The sequence below is a fragment of the Panicum hallii genome, chromosome 8, assembly GCF_002211085.1.
Source record: "Panicum hallii strain FIL2 chromosome 8, PHallii_v3.1, whole genome shotgun sequence".
In the NCBI taxonomy this organism is placed as follows: Eukaryota; Viridiplantae; Streptophyta; class Magnoliopsida; order Poales; family Poaceae; genus Panicum; species Panicum hallii.
Window position 1 is genome coordinate 41621809 of NC_038049.1, and position 22328 is coordinate 41644136.

Sequence of the window (22328 nt, forward strand, 5' to 3'; positions counted from 1 at the left end):
TCTTTTAATACATTAATTGGAATGAATGGGCCATTCCGGTACCTCCAACATTCTCCCCGTTCTTTTAGTCTCTAGTCTCAGCACCGACCCCTCTCTGGCTTCCTCCATCCTCTCCTCCTGCTTCCTTCAATAGAAGCTCACTGGAGGGGCAGCCTCCACCGGACGTCGCTGGTGGCGTCAGCAGCCGCGCCGAAGCCGCCGTGCGCCGCCCCTCCCCACCGCATTTTGCTGGCAAGGCCCGACGCAGACCCATCTAGGGTTTCATGGGCCCACACCGCCGGCCGCCAGTCCGCAGTGACGGGTCGGCCATACCTTGACGCCCCCAGGTCCGGCGCTACTCCCAGGTGTCGGCACTGCCCCCAGGTCCGTCCAGCGCTACCCCTAGTCCAAGGATTTTTTGATGGTCTTGATCTATTTGTCTCACGTTGCCACTGTACCATGATTTTGCAAGTGCAGTGAAGGCCTGTAGCACCCAACCCGTGAAGGCCTTTTGTTGGATCTGCACATCACCAGACCAAAGATTCCGGGTTTGCAATCCTTTAGGCACTGATGTTGATTTTGCAATCCTTAAGGTGCTGCATAATTATTTTCCCTCAATGTTGACAAAATCTGAAGTAAACAAAATTTGGATAATATGTCTACTTCACTTAAATATTCTCAGGATCTTGTCGTTGCTTTTTTTTGTCAGCTCTAATATAAATGAGAATGCAGCTAGATAAGCAGTTCCTAATGGTGTTTTACTTTTAACCTTTGTTAAGATGACATGCCTTAATTTCTTTGTTATGTGATTAGTAAACATGATAATTATTGTAGATACAAATCCTTGCTCAGATTTAGTAGTTAAGGATTTGATTGTGTCGATAGACTAAAGTTTGTTTAGGACTTGATTTTGATGACTGATATCTGTTTTACCATGCTGTCTTCTATTAAGTCTATTGACAAATAAAGTTCCTTTATTATTGTTGGTGCTTTGTTAGTTGACCATTTACCAGTTGCAGAATAAAAAACCATGATTCTTTGAGATGTCTTTAAATGAGAACCATATAGTTTATTTAGGTGTATGTGAGAGTGCCAGTTTACTATTTTGCACACTGACTTGTGTTGCACTACTATAACACATGAAATTGCTAAGGTTTTAAAAGCAACTCAGATTTAGGCAATAAAGAAAATATTGTCAGGTTCTGGTTTTGTATAGCTGAGCATCACTACATCTGATAGTGAATTATTTGTGTGGTACAGGTTTAATTGCTCATGTACTGAGGATTTGTGTTGCAGTCAACCAGCTGATTACACACAAGGCGGAGGCTTGTCCTTGTGGTTCAAGGTAAAATTTCTTTTTATGGTATATTTATGAATGTGCTCTGCCTACTAAATATTCATATATTATGATTGCTGTTCTCATTTGTTTTGCTGTAGTAATGGGTTGTCTGCATATAGTATTTTTGAATCCCTATATATGGTCATCTTTACATTGATTATAAAACATCAGTTCAGATTTGTTATCTTGGTATGCATATGTGTCTTCTAAATGATAGGACAAGCTTGGCTTTGTGTTTGAAAGATGTGTTGAGATAGCTTAATAAGATGCATTTTTCTGATTTCAAACACAGAGATACTTGAAATGTCACGAACATGGAGGTATAGTGGTTGGGAACGTGGTAAAGCTCCCTCTAATGAATGGATTGATCAAACAACTGAATTCTTGAATTTTGCATTCTCTTTACTGGGTGTGGCTGAAAATGATACCATTAAGTATTAAGTGTCCATGTGCCATGTGTTGGAACTACTTTAGACACAAAAGGCAACTATAGAGCTTCACTTGTGTACATATGGTTTTAGAGAAGGTTATGAAACATAGACAGAGCATGGTGAGAATGTTCCTATTAAGTATTCTTAACCATGATATTTTCTTTCCTATAGAATCTTTACAATGATTTAGGAAAGGAAGTTCCAGCAGGCCTAAAGAGTCGTCTTGCAGCACTAACAACAAATGTAAGTATGATAGTAACTTGATACTTGTACATATGAATCCACTGTTGATTATTGTAAAGAGGGTCCAGCTGTTTTTTACAGCTAATTGAACTAGACAACTGATATGTTTTGATGTCAGAATGACAATACGAAGTGCAGCAGTGAGGAAGTGGCCTCATGTTGGTTACTGTAGTTTGCAACTTTGCATCTTAGTTTAACTCCCATGGTAAGCTGTCAAACTAGTGTCCTGCTTGTGTCAAAATAATACACTCCCTGCACTTATCTAGTGACACACATACTAGTGCCATTGACAGTTTGAGACTTGAGTTCTTCATGTTTGGTGTTGGTAGGAACTTAAGTTTTATGAATTTCTGAAATGCAATTGCTTATTTACATCATAATATTATTTTTTGCAATTACCTACTAGTTCATCTCACGCTGGAGACGACATGGAAGACGAGGACGGCATGGAAGATGAGGACCTGGAGGACCTTAATGAGAATGACTCCGATTGTGAAGACATGGATGGGGAGGACATAGATGGACAGGACTGCGATGGTGAGGACAGAGATCAGGAAATGGATGGTGATGGAGAAAATATTGGCAGCAACAATGATGGATCAATCGGCAATGAGTTTCGTGACTTCTGCAATGAACATTATGGCACATGGTAAGCATGTCTACTAGTGCAATCATCAATGAGAAGCAAACATGGTGCCAACTGACTTGTCTTTTTGAATACATATGTCTGTTTTCTGAATAGCATATGGCTGAACAATGGTAACTTATGAGTAGAATGATCATGTACTTGTCTACTCTATGTAGTGATGGCAAAGACATTTGTATATCTAGTTGCCATTGTATTTGGTTGAACTTTAGCTTTGTAATCTGGGTGCTATTGATGATGTGAAATTGTGAACCATATGTTGTTATCTTGAGCCTGAATGTTTGTTTGCAACACTATTACTGCAAAATACTATATTAGTGCCTGCAAAATGCTATATTAGTGCCAGAAATGCTAGTCAAAATAGTATGGAAAACCTTGTCGGTTCTGTCCGACAGGAAAAACTCAATTTTTCTGTCAGTAGGTTTGTCATTATTCGGTAAGAGCACTACCGCCAGGGATAAAATTATAATATGATGGGGAACCAACAGGGAAATATTATTTCGCTGTCGGGAAAGGCCTACGGTGAAATGATTCACGATGGTTTCTTTAACTGACATGCTAATTTTCTTGTGAGTCAACCTTCAGAAAAATCCCGTTAGGAAAATGATTTCTGTCGGTGCACCGACAGGCTGTCAATTTATCCCTGTCGGAATTTGCCTGTCGGTAGACCGACAGTATTATTTTTCCTGACGGTATATTGCTGTTTCCCTAACGAATGTTGGCACAAGGGAAATTTCGGTTTCCAGTAGTTCGTTTTGGATTGGTCGCAAACTCGCAATCCCATGGTAGCCTGCCTTATTTCTAGGAAAGGTTTCTTGCCCTGCTAGGCACCATCCAGCTTGAGATCGCCCACATATGCATGCACGTGACGGCATGTGTTCGTTCTGTGCTCAACAAGTGATGGGTCTGTGCAAGAAATCTGTACGTTCTATATGCCCCTTTCATCAGAAAAAAAAAGAAAATAGGCAGAATCCCGGCTGTATATATGATTATTTAGAGGACTTGGTTAATGAAGAAGTCTAAGTCAAAACTAATACACAGTGCTGGTGCCCAACTAATACACAGCTCGAGCCACCACCACCATGTGCCATGCATCTGACAATCAATTGGCCTCGAGCTCATGAATGCATCACCTGACTTTGATTAGTTTAAGTGCTTCGCCGGTGAAGTTTAATCTAAGGCAAAGTTCACTTCCAATATTTTTTAGGACACTTAATGAACCCACCATCTCATTGACCTTGCCTTTGTCTTTAATTTCTGCCAAATTATTGCTGCCTTGGAGAGCCCAGCCATCTCCCCTTCATAATCCCATCATATCCCGGCTGCTCTGTCGACCCACCAACCACCATCCAGTCATCCACCCACCCAGAGAGAGAGAGAGAGAGAGAGAGAGAGAGAGAGAGGAGAGAGAAGGGGGCAGGAGGCCTTAGCGATGGCGGACCTCGTGCTCGGTTTGGCCAAGACGGCGGTGGAGGGGACGGTGGCCATCGCCAGGACCGCCATCGAGGAGGAGGACAAGCTGCAGAAGAGCGTGAAGCGCGACCTGATCCTCATCTCCGACGAGCTCGAGATGATGAACTCCTTCCTCAACGTCGCCAGGGACCGCGTCACCGACGACGTGACGGGGACCTTGGTGCGGCAGGTCCGCAACATGGCCCTGGACGTGGAGGACTGCATCGAGTCCGTCGTGCACCTCGACGACGACAAGACGCACTGGTGGCGCCGCTTGCTCCCGTCCTGCGTGCCGGCGGCAGCCCCTGCGGTGCATCTGGACTCCGCCGTTGCCGACTTGGAGCTGCTCAAGGCGAGGGTGGAGGCCATGGGTCAGCGGAACTTGCGCTACAGCCGCATCGGCGACCCTGCTGGTTCTAAGCCTACCGGCGATGAGCAGACGCATCATCGGCAGGGTGCCGCGGCCAGCACAACAGCATCAAAAAGCATCCTCCTTCGCTCCGCTGCATCGAGTAGTGAACGCTTCTGTCACACTAATCTACTCAGCTCGTTGATCACACACTGGAGATGTTCGTCTTGTGTCCATCATCAGGTGATCTCAGTGTTCGGAACAGTTGGGGTGACGTCCGTCATCAAGAGGGCCTATGAAGACCAAGAAATCTTAGAGGACTTCAGATGCCGGGCCTGGGTGAAGCTGACGCATCCTTTCAATCCCCGGGAGTTTATCAGGAGCGTGGTGGCTCAATTCTGTAGAAACCGTGTGGACCTTGCGGTGGCTACAGAAGACGACGTCGTCATCAAGGAATTCATGGAGCAAATGAGCAGTCACAAGTACCTAGTAGTCCTTGAAGACGTCTCCAGCATGGATGACTGGGAGGCCGTAAGGGTCTACCTGCCACACAACAACTACGGCAGCTGCATCGTCGTGAGCACGCATGAGTTGGAAGTTGCAAGCCTGTGTGTCGGACATCCAAGGGGAGTATATGAGCTTCAAAAGCTCTCGGCTCATCATTCTGTCTATGCCATCGCCAAGAAGGTACGCTCAAATCACAATCAGCTATTTCCTTTTTGTTTCATTATCAGCATTAACATGGTCCATAATGCACGTATTTAATTACACTACTACAGAACAGGTCAATCCAAACGTCCATCACCAGCGCTTTGAATCGAACCGGCAATGATAGTAGACATCACCGCCGCATTATATTATGAACCGGCAGTGATAAGCGAATAGACTAAAGAACTCCCACCACCCTTCTCTCCCTCTCTCTTATCCACTCCCGTCCTTCTCTTTCTCTCTTCCACGAGCTTTTCCCTCTTCCCCAATCCCTCCCTCTCCCTGCCGCACCTCTCTCCTCTCCCTCCCTTCCACTCTCTCCCTGTTGCCCCTCTCTCCTCTCCCTCAATTCCTCTCTTTCCTTGGGGCGCGCGGGGTAGCCGGCTTGGGGGCTGCGGGGGACCAGCGGAGTGAGGCGGAGGGGCCGCGGCGGCCAGCGTCACACGGCTCATGGGAGCGGCGGTGCGCGGCGCGGTGCCGTGGGGGCAGCGGCGTGCGACATGGGGCCGTGGGGGAGCAGCGGCGCGTGGCTCGGGGAGGAGCAGCGCCTGGCACAGGGGCCACGATGGTGGGCTGGGGGTACGGCGCGGGGCAGCAGCAGCTCTGCTGATTTGTTGTAGTTATTTTTTTTAACGGCCAGCACCGCCGGTTTTGGATCCGGTGGTGATGCGCCACCCATCATCGCCGACCCTAATCCAACATGTTGCAAGACTAACGGTGATGCTATTTTTGACCCGGCGGTGATAGGGTTTTTTGTACTAGTGTTATCACTTTCCTGACTTGTGCTTTGTAACATAATTACTGCACAATACTTAGTTTGCATGACAATTATATTATTACTATTTTCCATCACTTTGCATTTGTAAGTACTTTGATGCATTTAGTGGTTTAAAATAAGCAAAAATCTAGGATCACAAGGGAATTAAAATGAGGTACGTACTCGCAGACTCTGATACGCATATGGATACTCACTTATATGAATTATAAGCACCTCCAAGAGAGTACCGGTTAAATTCTGGATAAATTTAAAGATTTTTGGCCCATATAACACGAGCCAGAGCTGCCTATTTCCTCTATTTCAAATTGTAGGTTGTTTTAATAATATACAGTTTTTAGCATGTATCTAGACATAGCGTTTATATAGCGTTTAATTAGGTATATAGAGTGTTAGTCTAAATAGTAAACGCTAAAACAGTTGGTCAGCTACCGTTTAACTATTTATTCGGATTAAAAGACCATTTAAATGGGTTAAATGATCATTAAACGGGATAAATGGCTGATTAAACGGACACGGCTAGTTACTGTGTAGCGTGTACACGGGCTAAACGGTCGTGTAGGCGAACAGTATATAGCAAAACTATATATGTATTAGAAAAGTTAAAATGATCCGTAATTTGAAACGAAGGTAGTACTGTCGAGCTGCCACCATCTGCCCACGGCCCACCCGTTGCAGAAGTTTACACAACTCAAAATTTGCAAGATGGTAGATGATTATATGATCCATCTTTTTTGCAGTTTTTATGTACTTTTAGTGGTGTATTTTGAAGTGGGAGTATACGGAGGGGGTGGTAGTACATGAAGTGTTCTCGAATAACGTAAACTGCCGGTTGCTTGCATGTTGGGTTTGTTTCATGTGAAGGAAAATAAAAACAGCTCGATCGGCCAGGAGAATGGACGAAGGAGTGGGAGAAACAGGTAAAGTAGAATAAGAGACAAGTAAAAGATAGATTGGGATAAGAGATTTAGAAGACATCAGGGACTTTTCCAAAATTCTAAACCTAAGCGAGCACGAATCATATCTAAGTTTGAACAAAAACAAATCCATTTTTCAATTGAATGAAATATGCCATCATGCAATGAACAAAACAAAAAATATTCTATAACAATTTAGTCTATCCTTAGAAATAAGTTTTTTATATAACTAAACGGTTTTTACTATACAAACAAAATTTTGGAAAATTTTAGAAATAAGAAAATTGTTTTGATGTTGACTATTGACATTCCAAAGTTAGAAATTTTGGGGTGTGACACTATCTGAAGCTATTAAAGGAATAAAGGATATAACTGCAACTATTGTATAAATTAAACTAAATGAGTTAATTTTGAAAAACAAATATAAAATAATAAAAAAAGAATTGATAGGGTGTATTCATATTGAGTATGCTTGTCATTATATTAAATAATGATCATATGCAATTACCAAAACCGCAAAACAAAACTGTTTAGAAGTGATATATATTATGAACTATCTGTCATTACATTAAGTATGACTGTAAAATTTAAATAAGTTAATTTTTTTAAAAAATATAAGATAACAATAATGAGGCTATTCATAATAAGTATGCTTGTCATTTTATTAGAGATTAGGTTCGTGCCGGTGCGTTGCTACGGGCAATACAAATGACATTATAATTTTATTGACAAGCAACTAATATTTGCACTTAATTATATTACTGATATATGGCAGTCCAAGACATATATGCAAATACATCTAATTTTGTTCATGAAGCATACATGGCACCATATTTCAAGTGCAAAAATCAAACCTCATGGAGAATCATCCATTAGGTTATAAAAAGGATTCACCATTGCTATGGAATCTCTATGGAGAATCATCCCTCTTTGCTTGTTTCTGCTCAGGCTTTATATTACGCGCATTTTGATGATTACGTATTGCTTGTCTCTGCATAGGTATCATATTTGCATAGTATGCCCTATCTTTTGCACGTCTTGTTTCAATTGCTTGTATGTTAATCCTTGTCTTTGCTCTACTGACATGCTAACATAATGCACCGTGCCACAGGCAAATGCTTTTCCTACAACTACTAGTTTCCACAGAAATATTTTAGTTTTTCCTATAACAATGAATTCTGAAAATATCTAAAAGCAAACTATGGCAACAGATATTGACAATAGCTTGCAATTAAAAAGGAAAAATTGCTTTCTCAGTACCAACAGTGAGGCTATCATTCCCGTTCAAAGGTGTCTTCTCGAGATTGTGCCTTTGACGTATTTCATTACGTAGCCAATTATTATTATTATCAGGAGCAATATTTTTTCTTGTTTCTTGCCATCTCCATCTCTAAAAAATGATGGACAGACAGACAGTAAGACAAAGTATATTGATGATCACATAATAATAACACTAAAATATATCAATAAGTATAAGTGATTGGTACTACCTGACAATTGAAGGTTTTTGAGTCCAATTTTGGTGGCTACAACTTTATTTCTAAGTCATTGATACTCCAACGTTGATATTCTTGATTTTCTGGCGCAATACACCAGCATGAAAAAAGCATCAACTTTCACATAATAGCACAAAACAAATATTTTCACATCATTATTACACTTAAAAGATCTTAAATAAAACTAACCTGGTGGTAATTAGAGAACTAAAATAAAACAATGGAAACTCATATCATAATTGCGGAGTAGACCTGGCAAACTCAGTTGGTCCACCATACAAATTGGAAATCATACCCTATATACTCCCTCCGTCCTTAAAAGAATATAACTCTTGCGTTCCGAGGAGTCAAACAATTTCAAGTTTGACCAAATTTATACAAAAGTTACTAATATTTTTATCTCCAAATATGTTATACTATTTTTGTATAAATTTAGTCAAACTTGAAATTTTTTAACTTGTTAGAAAGCAAGGGTTGTATTCTTTTCGGAACGGAGGGAGTAGCTAAATTAGATGCTTGGCCATAATATTTTTGTAAATTGTGCCCTCAAGGCGCAGCACAGGAATGAGAGTTCTTTAATGGCCGAGACAATTGTACCCTATATATATTTGCTAATGCCCGTTAGTATTCTATTTGCCTTGATTCATCAATTCGATTTGGGGAACTGTAGGGACAAATCATTCTCTAGCGTTTGGGGATTTTGGGGTTTGATTTACATGTCGATGCATAACAGTGCTGCAGTAACTCCTCCCCCTCAAGGTCAAGGGGGAAAAACACCTCCTCCCTTGCGGTTATTATATTAATCATGTGAGCACGTCCTGGATTTGTGGCTCAAAGTGTCAGCGTTTTTTTATTTTTACACACCGAATCAATACATTTTTTCCCTTTTTAGGGAAATTCAATACATTTTCTCGCCTCTAGTAACAATAAGAATAGACACCAGGCACTGGGTGTAGCCTTAAGGTACTAATATAATCAAGACACCTTTAGCACATCAGTAGTCAATTATTCTTCTCAAGTCACCAATAAGTGAAATTTAGGCATCGTTTTCCAAAACACAACTTAGCTACCTTTTGTTAAAAGAATTAATAAAACATAGTAAAATTATACTTTTATTAGACACTTTTTGTGAAAAAATTAAATCTACTCGTATCAGTTTTAAGCATCGGAATTCAATATGTAAAAAAGTAAAATGCAACCAAGATTGAAAAACTGACATAAAACAATAACTTAATGCTGATTTGCGAACCGAGGGTAAATCAGCTTGGTAAGGTTCCTTAGGAGTAAGTGTGCGTATACGTATGTTAGTGTCTGCTACTGTTTCGAAAAAAAAACTTAGTGGTGACTAGCATGGCTTACAAGAAGGCTTCATTTGCATTCAATGATATACAATGGATACTATGATCGAAAATATAAGTCTAATTAGATGTCCTAAGACAAACTTTTTTAACCTTTGAATAAGAATGTTTAAAATTTTATATGGACCGACGACATAAGATTTGCATTACTAGATTTACTGTGAAAAATATTTTTGTTACATGTACCTCTTTTTATTTAAGATAATATATTTTTATAGATAATACTAGTCAAAGTGTCACCTTGTAGACTATATTGATGTCCTAATGAATTTATATTTCCTATGAGAGGAAGTAGATTAATTAAGTAAAAACAAAACATATACGACAGCAAACTAGTTGCCGATCAGACAAAGTAAACAGTTTTATGCTCCTTATCCTCTTTGCTTACTGCGCGCCCAATTCACAAGATGACCTGGAACTACTCTGGCAAATGGATTGTTCACTATCGTTTGACTTCATTCGGAGCATGTATCTACGTTGTCTTATGTAAAGATGGCATTTTCGACAAAATAATTCAACCGCAATCAACGCTGCTCTTTTCCCTTTGCAGGATGCACCTGAAAGAACCGTTGACAAACTCAAAATTGCACGAGAGTGGCTAGACAAACATCCACTTGTTGGCCCTGAGCTGGATTTATTACTCCATTTCCGTTTTAACGTGGCTCGTGGTGGGTTTGGTGGTGGTGTGTTCTCAGTGTGGGGGATATCTGGTGTTGGCAGATCATTTCTTGTCAAACACTTATACTACGACATGCTGACTACACTCGGGAGATCAGATCGGTTCAAGTACGGTTGGGTGAATGTATCCCGTCCATTCGATTTAATGGACCTGTCATGGAGCTTGCTTTTGGATTTGAATGATGGATCTCTCCAAGACCGCATGTCAGTGATGCAAGACCCAATTCAGGAGTGCCATGAATATATGTGTAATCATCGATGCGTAGTTGTTATCGACGGTCTGCAGTCTACAGAAGAATGGGACTTGATAAAAATTGCCTTGGAACTAGGAACCAGTCGACACTGCGTGGTTGTCGTTACCAGTGAAGAAAGTGTCGCCAAATACTGCGCAACAGACAGAGACAGAGTGTGGAATGTCAAAGGTCTAGGAGTCGATCACGCCTTTGAAATCATCCAAAAGGTCTGTTTGCTGACAAGAAGCATTCCACTCTTCTAGTTCCTTCAATATACCACTGAATTCCATCATTGAATCAATGGCCAAAAGAAATTTAACATCTTACGCACAAATTTTCCTTGTTTATTTAGCTGCATGCACGCATTAGAAATTTTCCATACCAGCAGAAGCTTTAATAGAAATAGAGAATGATGTGCACTTGTTTTTATCCCTAATACAAGTCCATGTAGCATGCATCTCTTTCCTATTTAATTTGATTGCCCCAATATAGTTCTGTTTATTTAGTGAAATAGACATTCCAACTGTATTGATGGGCAACCCAATTTAACACCTATGCATAAGTTCAAATAGACTTATATTTGGTACCAAAGTATATATGGAAGGTACATTTTGTTTTTTTGGACTCTGGATAACAAGCAGATATTCATCACGCATGAGACAACCTGTGTCCCTTTTTTTAGACATCGATCGATCAGCTACAGATTATTTAATCCTAAAGTATGTTAATGACAATACTGCCCATCTGGTTGAGCATAGACAAAAAAAACCATAATGTTAGGCATTCGCACGACGTCGCTACACTCAACAATTAACCTTAACATTCATCTTGAGACAATGCAAGTCTATCTCATAAATGTATCGAGTCAAATTAGCAGACAATTTTCTATTCGAAACCATTTTGATGTATAATTAGCAGTCAAATTAGCATTCATCTTGAGACATCTTTTCACTGGAAGGAATAATTGATTGTAATCCAATCATATCTAATCCGGCAAATAGTATATTTTCAAAATCCCATTAAAGACCAACCTTGTAGTATGCATTAATGTTGCATGCCTATTTTGCATGGTAGCTGCGTGATATCTCAGGGACGGCAGTTTTTGCTTTTGAAAAATTCTAGACTCTCTTTTTTTAAGCTACCGTTATGATTATTTTTTTCGTTAATAAATATAAATAGATTCTTATATTGTTTGGACAATATGTATCTCAGAGATATAAACGTCATCACCAAGCAGCTACCGAGGACGAAATGCATATCTTGCACAAGTGTGGTGGACTTCCCAAAGTCATATGTGCTGTAGCTGGTATGTGCTACCAAGAAGGGTACTCTTGGAAATCTCTCGTAAAAGATAACTTTGTATCCGAGTTGAAGGCCAAGCCAAGTCTAGAAGATCTGTTTGTCTGGTTGCTTTCCTACTTCCATTCCTGCCCAGATTTCCTCAAGCCATGTATCTTCTACTTGTCAATCTTCCCTCTGAACCACATCATCCGGCGGAGGCGTTTGGTGAGACGGTGGATCGCGGAGGGATACTCTAGAGACAGTAAAGAAAGTACTGCAGAGAAGAACGGGGAGATGTCCTTTTCCAAGCTCGTCAACCTAAGCATGATCCAGGTGCCGCGAACAACAGAAAGAACAGTTGAGCAGAAGAGCATGAGGATGCCGTTGTGCCAAGTCAATGGTTTCTTCCGTGAATACATCGTCTCACAGTCGATGGAAGACAATCTTGTCTTTGCACTGGAGGGCCATTGCGACAAGAACTTGCATCGCACAGGGCGTCACCTTGCCATAGAGATGAGTTGGGACAGAGACCAAAATGTGTACGAGAGCATCGACTTTGCACGGCTACGGTCTCTGACGGTGTTTGGTCAGTGGGAATCATTCTTCGTGTCCGACAAGATGAGGCTGCTCCGGGTGCTGGATCTGGAGGACGTGTCTTCAGGTCTAACAAATCGTGACGTCGAGCAGATGGTGAAGCTGCTGCCTCGCCTCAAGTTCCTCTCCTTGAGAGGATGCAGAGAAATCTCTCATCTCCCAGATTCATTGGGTGGCCTGTGGCAGCTTCAGACTCTGGATATCCAAGGCACCTCCGTTACCATGCTGCCACCAAGCATCATCAAGCTAGAGAAGCTGCAGTACCTTCGTGCTGGTATCACTAAGCATGAGCATCATCACCATCAAGCTAATACAGAAGCAGCAGATCAGAAGCCTGCACAATCAGCATCGCCGATGAGCAGAACTCTGGGGTCCTGCTTGCTGTCCAAGTTGAGCAGACACCGTCTTCTTGGTGGTAGCTCTCATAATGGCGTGAAGGTGCCCGGAGGGATTGGGAAGCTTTCCGACATGCACACGCTGGGTATGGTCGATATTGGCACTGCAGGAGGGGATGCCATTCTAGAGGAGCTCAAGAAGCTTACACAGTTGCACAAGCTCGGAGTGTCTGGCATCAACCGGAACAACATCCAGAAGTTTTATTCAGTCATCTCAGGTCTTGCCCATCTGGAATCATTGTCATTGAGAGTGCAGGTGGACGAGGACGATGAAGCTGGCTGGTTGGACCTGGACGACATCTCCTTCGAACCTCTAGTGAACCTACGGAGCCTTAAACTGTACGGGCTGGTACGCAAGTTGCCAACATGGACCAAACAGCTTAAGAATCTCAGAAAATTGAGTTTGCAGATGACTATGTTACCGAAAGAGGGTATAGATGATATCATTGATTCTCAATCCCAGCTAGATCATATACGTCTTTTTTTGTCAGAGTTCCAAGACGGTGAGCTCCATTTCGGAAGAGAGTTCATTTTCTTGGGGCTCCTCGAGATTTCTTGCAACTCCAGGGTACAGGCTACAATAACGTTTCACGATAACTTTTTACTTAAGGTGCTGAGGATTCGCTGCTGGGGTGAGTCATCACTGCGGTTCTCTGGCCTACAGAGTTTAAAAGCTTTAGAGGAAGTCTGGCTTAGCAGTCCCTATGATGACGGCCTCAAGCAGCACTTGGAGAGCGAGCTTGCCGAGCGTCCGGAAGAATGGTCTGTGTTGAGGCTGGAGGAACCTGGCTCGTGGATCCCATGGCTACTGACCAGCTCGTGATGGCGGTCATGCTCCTAGTCGTCTAATTTGCAGGGGAATACAAAGGCTGGTGCTGTTCTTTTCCCTTCCTATCTCCCCATGCTACACATGTTGAGTCTTGTGAATCAAGTAGGAAAAGATGCAAGGCCTTTTCATTATCTCCCCATGCTACACATGTTGAATCTTGTGAATCAAGTAGGAAAAGATGCAAGGCCTTTTCATTATCTCCCATGCTGTATCCGTAATGGGCAGTAACCATAAGCGCTTGAGCACTGTAATGGACTACATTTTCCTGCAAGTATATGCTTTAGTTTCCTCTCTGTCTGTTGGATTAGGTGTCGGTGTATCAATGTTTGAAACCCCAGCCTAAGTGAATGCATATCTCCAGAAGTGGATTGTGTTGTGGGCCTATTTTTTTTTCCAATTCATTCATTAATCTTTGCTGACAAGGACAGCGTCTCGTATCAGCTTCTGCACACACACATATATACCTCTCCCTGTATTATAGGACCCCCACAGTATCATATTGATCCCCAAAATTGCAGATTCCAGATGGTTCCAGTGTATTTAGTTCAAAACTCAGAAGTTCATCACTACCATTGCCAAGAGGAATGGGCTATCTGGCCCTGCAGCAGCACTGGAGCATTGTTTAGCACACTAAGCTGAATCAAATGAATGCTAGTTTATTTGGAAATGCGTTGCTACGCTGGCACAGTATTGTGTCACGTCAACTTATTGTGTCACGGCAGCTTGTCAGATTGCCGCAATTGTTTCTAGTGTCAACTGTCAAGCATGGAAGTATCAGCATAGTAAGATCATACAAACCTTTTCCCAGTACCTAATTTTGGGGAAGTGTTTTTTTCTTTTCTGTAATGAAGCAGCGCACCTTATTTTCGTATGCTCACTGTCAACATTACAGGGACTGCTTCAGTCACTGAACACGATTAATAATGGCAGGGACGGTCCTTGACCTTAATGCATTGATAAGAGAGTTCATCGTCGGTGTACAAAGACGCCTCTCAAGCACCGAAAAAGGCAACAGGACATCAGAGCTGGGTGGCCACCAGTCCAAGCTCCCAAAAATATCACCAAAGCTGGGTGGATGGTCACCAGTCCAGACCCTGGAACACTTAGTAGGATAACCGACTCCAAGACCAAACGATGGCCAAAAGAGAGGAAGAGAAACTGCAGGAGAAAAGATACATGAGGCTCTTCTGATGCAGAAAAACTTAGGACACGGGGTTCGCTAGCATTGCTGCTGCTTAGTAGTTCCACGGGCATCGCAATCAACCCTGCCAAAACACCAAAGATGTTAATTAGCACATCGGCATAGCCAGTATACCGTCTAGCATGTCAGCATCAGCATAGTGACATCATACAGACTTCAACTTTAGCTTGCTAGGAAAAAAAAATTATGTTGGTCCAGATCTGAACAAGGATTTGCACTTTGTCAGATAACATGTAGAATAGATTCACGAATTATTTAAAACATGTATACGCAGTTTGAAGTACACCAACAGAGTAGGAGCACAAATTTTGTATTTCACTTCACTCTGTTAACGCAATCTTATGCTTTATATTGGAAATCATTTATATAAGATAAACATATATTAGTATTTTGTGCACTGGACCAGTAAATTCTTTTAAGTACATTGCGAAGTCTCAAGCACATGGAGTTTTGCTAAGAAAAGAAAAGACCACAAATTAAGGCCATAGGCAGAGGCACCTTACCTCCATGTCGATGTCATTATCCTTAGATGCTTCGCCTGTCAAAATGGAGAACCAAATTTTGGTTGAAACTTAGTGCCATAATAATGTCAATAGTTTATTAGTATCAAATACTAGTTATAGGTCCTAATCCCTAAACCCTGTGTCTGTTAGATTAGTGAAGTAGCAAGACACATGATCTACATCGCCATTTCAGGAGGAATACATTTTCTAGGCATGAGTATTCGGCCATCAAAACTGAACCGGTATTTAGGATCTTTGATACTTGTTTAAGTTTTATCATATTCATGTGTCAATAGGTATTACTACACGTAAGGTTTGGCTCAACAGAATGTCCAAGGAAAAGCATTGTAAGTACTCTGCACAACTCGATTAGAGTTTACAGCTAATCAAGGCACAGATTATGAACTGATTATGAATTGTTTTTTATGTTTTGCAACCTCCTTGATCAGAAAAGTTTACATGGCCATTGCTTAATGGTCAGAAAGTATTTTCTTTTCCAAATATGTATTTACCTCCAGTTAGTTCTGATGTCCACAATGCTAAGTTATCCTTCAGAAGCTGCATCATAAGCGTGCTATCCTTGTAAACCCCCTCACCAGCAGAATTAATCTCAGCAAGAGCCTCATCAAATGCTTGTTTTGCCACTTGGCAAGCTCTGAAAAAGAGATAAAAACATGAAAATTCAGTGACTAAAGTTGATGCTTTTTATAATCTGGTGGCCCATCAAGAAGCATACTGGAATGACATTATTACAACAAATCAACCAAGTGCCCAACATGCAGAATCTAGGGGACAAAAACACTAACATCTCAAACGTCATTCTATAGAAAGGGCAGAATCAACAAATCTACCATGCGCCCAACTAGCATCCAGTGGGTTCAGACTGTCAAAGTATCTCACTAAACATTGCATTTGTGGGGTTTAATTATGTGAATGGCTAAATGTCTCATGATGCCTTGTGGGGGAAACAAAATCAAATTTAACTTACTAATAAAGCATCCACTAGAGGTGAACAGTTCATTTGATTTGAAAGTGGTCACCTCATGGCAAGTAGGTCCATGTTTCAAAACAAGAAGCATGACTGGACAGGAATATCTATCATAAAATTTGAAATATCAATAAAAAGAGAGAAAGGAGCCATCGAGGATGACTGACCTCTCATGCGAGTTCATTATCTCATAAAAGAAGACCGAAAAATTGAGGGCAAGGCCAAGCCTGATTTGGTGAGCAGGTGAGAGCTCACTGGAGGCGACAACCATGGCGTGCTGCAGCAAATGTTTGTTATTTCGACAGAAAGAGAGCCTTTTCCGAAAGATTCATTAGAGCCCATGTAAAATCCTTGGAAGATTTTGAACCTGGTACGCCATAAGTGACTGATCAGCAGCAGCCTTCTTTTCAGTTCCAGTGCTAAATTCAGCCAAGTAACGATAGTAGTCCCCTTTCCTGCAACAGTTTAGGAGTCATATCCAAAGTAGGTAAGAAAAAGATTACGTAGGACAATAGAGTATCATTGGAGCATGCACACACTATAGAAAGGAGCTTTTCCAAATGGATCACCAGGGCCACATATAGACCATGTAAAATTCCTAGTATCATCCTACAGTATCAGATACCCAAGGGACTGATGAAGCACTTCAGAACTAGTGAAGCACCATCCAATTCTCTAATATTTCTGTATCGAAACAATATTGAACGAGATAATGAGAAACCAAACTTATCATTGTACATATTTTCAATAAATAACGAAGGGCGTTCAAAAAAGTTTCAGCATACTACTTGTATAATGGAGCCAAGTTTGTAAGACTGCATATCAGGCTAGCCTCAGATATAGAGAAGTTCACAGTAAAGAGACTAAAAGGCAGGACAATGTAAAACTAGTGTCGTATCGTTAAATAATAGCCCCAGACTCACTGAACAGTAGGAGACCAAGAACTTTATCTACTCTTTAAATCTTATTCCTTTTTCTTTCTTATGGAAGAACATCTTACCTAATAAAAATGTAATAACAATAGTACTTAAACCTTTGTGCCTTTGCATTCATTAAACTGAAGTAACTTGGACTAAACCCAACACCCGTATTTTAATTCCACTAGGAAAGAAGTAGCATCTTGTTTATTTTATCAGAAAAAAAAGTCATCCAACTAAGTCTAGTATTATTTGAGAAGTAGCTCTGTGCTCCACTAAAAGAAAAATGAACTGATAATAAAAACACATAACATTAGTAATGTGGTCGTGTGCATCATCTCCTTACTCTAAAATATGTGCAGTTTTCTTTTCTTTTTCATAATAGCACTACCTTTTAAATCAGAACTAGAAGTGGAAACGAATTTTGGGATCCAGTGGCACAAAACATGTCAGCCATGGAAAAATGACCCACAAGTTACCAGGCCATAACCAGACAGTGTCCCCCCTCTCCTTTTTCTGGACCTCCTTCTATCATGTTCATTCATCAAAGCTTAGGAAAGGATTTACCATTAAATCTTTTGGAGGAAATAAGCTCTTCAAATAGATTTGAGCTCAAAATTGTATATTGTTTTGGCAAAAGATTGTGATATCAAATTTACCTGGAAAGTTAATGAGATATCGATAGAAATTAACTCTGGGCGCAATAATCAGGAAATAGTCAGAAAACTATATGGCAAGTGAAACAGAGCACCGAATCAAGGAATCTGTACATACATCTTATAAAAGAACACGACATTTTCACCCGAATTGGCCAAGGGAAGGCAATGAATAGCGATGATTGACAATACTTCATTGCAAATCTTCCTTAGTTCATCTTCTACTTTCTTTTTGTAGGCATCTATCATCACACCAGCCTGATCACCACTTGTCAACTTTTGCTCAAGTGAACAAATGATTCTCCATGATGCCCTCTTTGCCCCAATAGTGTTCTTGAAACCTACTGAGAATAAATGCCTTTCTTCAGCACTCATATCCACATCCATCCTAGCAAGCTTCTTCACAAATTCCACCATATCTGCCAATCATGAATCGAGTTAAGAACTTAAGATATAAGACTAACTTCAGCCTAACAAGCGCAATTAAATATGTATGCACATAGCATATTTAATTAAGGTGCACCCTAAATACTGCAATCATAACCTAACCTAAAGGGTTAGTTTTGGGGCAGAACAGGTTCCATTATAAAGAGATGTTAGTTCCTCATGTCAAACTATTCATTCTCTTTGCAATTTGAAAAGTTTGATACTATATCGGTTAAGTCACTGATTTACATTAAAGCTGCATGTTGGAAGGTCTAGATTGAAGTCCAAAGACATAAGAGGCTGCTAGCTCAAACCACACTAGAGACTAGACAGAAAAAAGGGCATGACTTTATAAATTGCTGAACTTCTTTTCACATTAAACTAAAACTAGAAATGTTGAGTGGATGGTAGGTTCCACAGTTCCACTTATTCCACACTTGCAGAGTCGAATACTGATAATCTGTTGACGAATAGATTGGATAGAGATATATGAGTACGTTTATCCATTGTCATGCATCATCCATGATTCCAAGATCCTTCTTTTCCAACAGATGAACATACCAATGAATAAAGAAGCAACACGAGGGCACCCACCACACAGAATTGGCCCCCAGAAAACATCATAGACATACAATCTACTCTGATCGGCCAAGCTACCACTCTTCCTTTTGCACGAACAAATCGACAGTGCCGGAAACAATCAAAACCAGTCAGAACCACTCAGCAGTCACAAGGTTGGCCCCAAAACGGTACACCACTCAGCAGTAACAAAAAAGTCATCTTTTTTCAGGAAACAAGGACATTTGTACAGGCACTGCTGGAAACAATCAAAATCGACCCCAAAATCAACAAGGAGTAGCTGCAACTAGCCCGGAACATCATAGGGAAGGACCTGATGGTCAAACTGTACACATTCAGAGCTTTCCACTCCAGGACAGGAGAAAAAAAAATTGCTGCGATTGCCAGCAGATTACCGCTCACACATGCAACTAGTGGGCAAAGACTAATCCAAACACGTAGAATCGTTGGAGAAGACACCCAATTTCTTCCCCCAAACTCCACCAAAGAACGGACAATGGATCCCCCAAAATGCAGGGGACCAGGAATGATGACACTGTACACAAGCAAGGCACAACTGAGAACAGGGGAGATCCCTCACAGTCGTATCGCTCGGCCTGCTCAGCGAGCTTGGCCAGGCATACAACCTTATTCCTCTCCTGAGTCCCAAGTCCCAACTCTCCAGTTCCCCCTCTACACCTTCCTAAAATGGAAGGTGGGCTCCTCCCTTTCCTTTTTCTACTTTTGGGACCAGATGGCTTGGTTCTTGCTGATGATCTCCCCATATCTGGGGTGCCTCTGATTAGCAGCAGCAGGACTGATTTTGGTCTACTGAATGAAATGATAGTGATTTTTGTTTCTCATGTCACTACTTGCTTCAATAATAGAAACTATCACCGAACTTGTGCAAAACCATGCTTTTGAGTCATGATTTTTATTTACTTCCAAAAGGTCTCTCTTATTTTTGCCAAAGGAAGAGAACTATATATAATAAGTAGGGTATGCTCCTACTGTTTCATAATAATTAAAAAAAACAGCAAGCTAGTTCCTAGGAGGGAGGGTGTCCTGGAAACAAAAGACTCAGAATCATGGTGTGTCCACTTTTCAGAGGGAATATCAAAGCTTAGGCTAGAAGAACTTCATAGCCCATCTCCAAGATTAATGGAACGAGAAGCACTATGGAAGTAATCATATGTTTTTTAAATGTCAAAGTCGACCTCATAGTGCTCAGGTCAAGACATTGGCTGACAGGGCCCAAGTTAAACAATCCTTACACGACATGATGAAATAATTTGCAATCTAAAGACATAGGTCATAAGTGATGAGCATCAAATCGTGGCCAAATTGGCAAGAATATTGGGTACCAGTAGATGGGTAGAAACAATAAAAAGCAGTCTGGAATTATGCCATTCCACCATATGGGGTTGCTAGGCTGCTAGCTCAAACCACTATAAACAGAAAAAAAGGATATGACTTTATAAATTGCTGAACTTATTTTCAAACTAAACTAAAACCTCAAATGTGAGCATAGATGGTGGGTTCCACAGTTTCACTTATTCCACCCTTGTAGAGTCTAATAGCTGTCATGTGTACTAGGTTATAAATAGAATGGATATCTACAACTATGTTTTTTTAAAAAAAAATTCGTGCACCATCCATGGTACCAAGATCATTCTTTTCCTTACAGCAACATCAAAGGCAGTAGAAAAGCAACTCAAGGGCACCTGACAGTCAACTCATAGAACTGGCCCCCACAAAACATCAGAAACATATAACCTCATTATTCCCTTCAGCAGGTACAAATCGACAGAACTAGAAGCAATTGAAAAACCTGTCAGAAACACTCAGCAACCGCACGATTGCTCCCAAAACTGCCATCAAAATGATATCTTTCTATCGAAGCGGAACACGCCGTGCCCGGCAGTGATGGAAACGATCAAAACGGTCCCCCCAAAGTCAACAAAATGCTCCTGAAATTAGCCCGGAATCATCACAGTAGGGATCCACCGATTGACCACTACACATTCAGAGGAATTTTGCTCCAGCACGGAAGAAACCCCCCAAAAAAATCGCTGCGGCGGCCGGCAGGTTGCTGTTCAGACCTCGAAGAAAGTAAGCCAAGACTGATGCAAGCGCGCCGGATCGAAGGCCAACGACGCCCAATTCCTTTCCGACAAAGAACAGAGCACGGATTTCCCCATAATGCAGGGCACCAGGAACAACGGCACTGCAGACAAGCATCAAGCAAGGCGCAACCAGTAGATGGGATCCCTTACCGTCGTATCGCTCCGCCTGCTCGGCGAGCTTGGCCAGGCACACGACCTTCTCCCGCTCCTCCATCTCCTCCCCCGCCGATCCCTTCCAGGCTTCCCCTCTCCCAACTCCCCAGTTCCCCTCTTCACCTTCCTAAAACGGAAGGTGAGTTCCCCTTGCCTTTTTCACTTTTGGGACCGGATGGCTCAGTTCTTGCTGATGGTGTCCCCATATAGGTGGTGCCTTCTGATTAGCAGCAGCAGCAATGATTTTGGTCTAATGTGAATGTGCGATAGCGATTTTTGTTGTGGCGCTTGTGCTGACAGTTGGGCGTTTCCCTTTGGCCCTGGGAAGCTCCCATCCACAGCCATATACTAATCTTGTTTTTCTCATTTACTTTGATGAAGGGAAAAGATCACACTCACAACTTTAGCAAACTTTTTATTGGAGTGCTAGGTTGATAGCACAAAAATAAACAAAGATAGAAATGTAATGTGTTTGACTTTTATTAATTTTACTTCTACATTTTCAGTTGTTCTTAGAGAAGTTTGGAGTGCCTACATATCTTTTCCCCTCTCAGCATAAAGAAGGATATCAACAATGACTAGGCAATGGAACTGGAGTATAAAATTGGGTTTGGTTATCCTGGAAGAGCTCCTCAAATTAACTAATATTATCCTCTCTTCTCCTTCTCCCTGACTTTTCCTTTCTGTTTTTGAAGCTTTTGCTCTGCTTTTTTTTTTTCTCTCCATGGACTGACAGATACCACTTTTGATGACAAAAGATAGCATGGCCACCTTTAGTCACATCCCAATTTCTTATTCCATCCATCATGCAGTTTGCTTTTCAGCAACACTCTGTTTTTTTAATTTATTGCCCCTAGCTTAGGTGTCCAAGAGATTAGGATTTCGTGATCTTTTATCAATTGTTTAATCGGTCATGGGGCCATTGTTTACGGAAGGCTTAGTGCACGTGTTAGGTGGTGGTGAGCGGATGGTGGTCTCGGGAAAGAGTTTGGACCAGGGGGCGTACGGCTACCGAAAGTTTTACAGCTCACAAGTTCACAAGGCGCCTAGTTTCAGTATTGAAATATCAGGCTTGTACATGAGTACATCTACACATA

General features: G+C 41.4%; 2 protein-coding genes across 2 annotated transcripts; one reads left to right on the top strand and one right to left on the bottom strand.

The window, feature by feature from the left end:
* Positions 1–4070: 4070 nt before the first annotated feature.
* LOC112902678 (disease resistance protein RPM1-like) lies at positions 4071–13989 on the top strand. Its single transcript, XM_025971845.1, has 3 exons — positions 4071–5126; positions 10244–10831; positions 11817–13989. Exons 1-3 carry the CDS (start codon positions 4071–4073, stop codon positions 13695–13697), a joined length of 3525 nt encoding a protein of 1174 aa, XP_025827630.1. The 3' UTR covers positions 13698–13989.
* Positions 13990–14620: 631 nt separating this feature from the next.
* LOC112902677 (putative 14-3-3-like protein GF14-H) lies at positions 14621–21416 on the bottom strand. The gene is made up of 7 exons (XM_025971844.1): positions 21229–21416; positions 18087–18387; positions 16763–16850; positions 16563–16672; positions 15920–16062; positions 15408–15442; positions 14621–14968 (listed from the first exon to the last, which is right to left on the bottom strand). Exons 1-7 carry the CDS (start codon positions 21290–21292, stop codon positions 14963–14965), a joined length of 747 nt encoding a protein of 248 aa, XP_025827629.1. The 5' UTR covers positions 21293–21416; the 3' UTR covers positions 14621–14962.
* Between the last annotated feature and the right edge of the window lie 912 nt (positions 21417–22328).

Bases quoted from the DNA above. Each gene is read 5' to 3' on its own strand.
- LOC112902678 (XM_025971845.1), top strand. From the start codon at position 4,071: ATGGCGGACCTCGTGCTCGGTTTGGCCAAGACGGCGGTGGAGGGGACG. The intron at 5,127-10,243 runs GTACGCTCAAAT...TTCCCTTTGCAG, and splicing joins TCTATGCCATCGCCAAGAAG to GATGCACCTGAAAGAACCGT. The intron at 10,832-11,816 runs GTCTGTTTGCTG...TATGTATCTCAG, and splicing joins CCTTTGAAATCATCCAAAAG to AGATATAAACGTCATCACCA.
- LOC112902677 (XM_025971844.1), bottom strand. From the start codon at position 21,292: ATGGAGGAGCGGGAGAAGGTCGTGTGCCTGGCCAAGCTCGCCGAGCAG. The intron at 16,851-18,086 runs GTATGTACAGAT...AAACTGTTGCAG, and splicing joins GTCGTGTTCTTTTATAAGAT to GAAAGGGGACTACTATCGTT. The intron at 16,673-16,762 runs GTTCAAAATCTT...CATTTGCTGCAG, and splicing joins AGTCACTTATGGCGTACCAG to CACGCCATGGTTGTCGCCTC.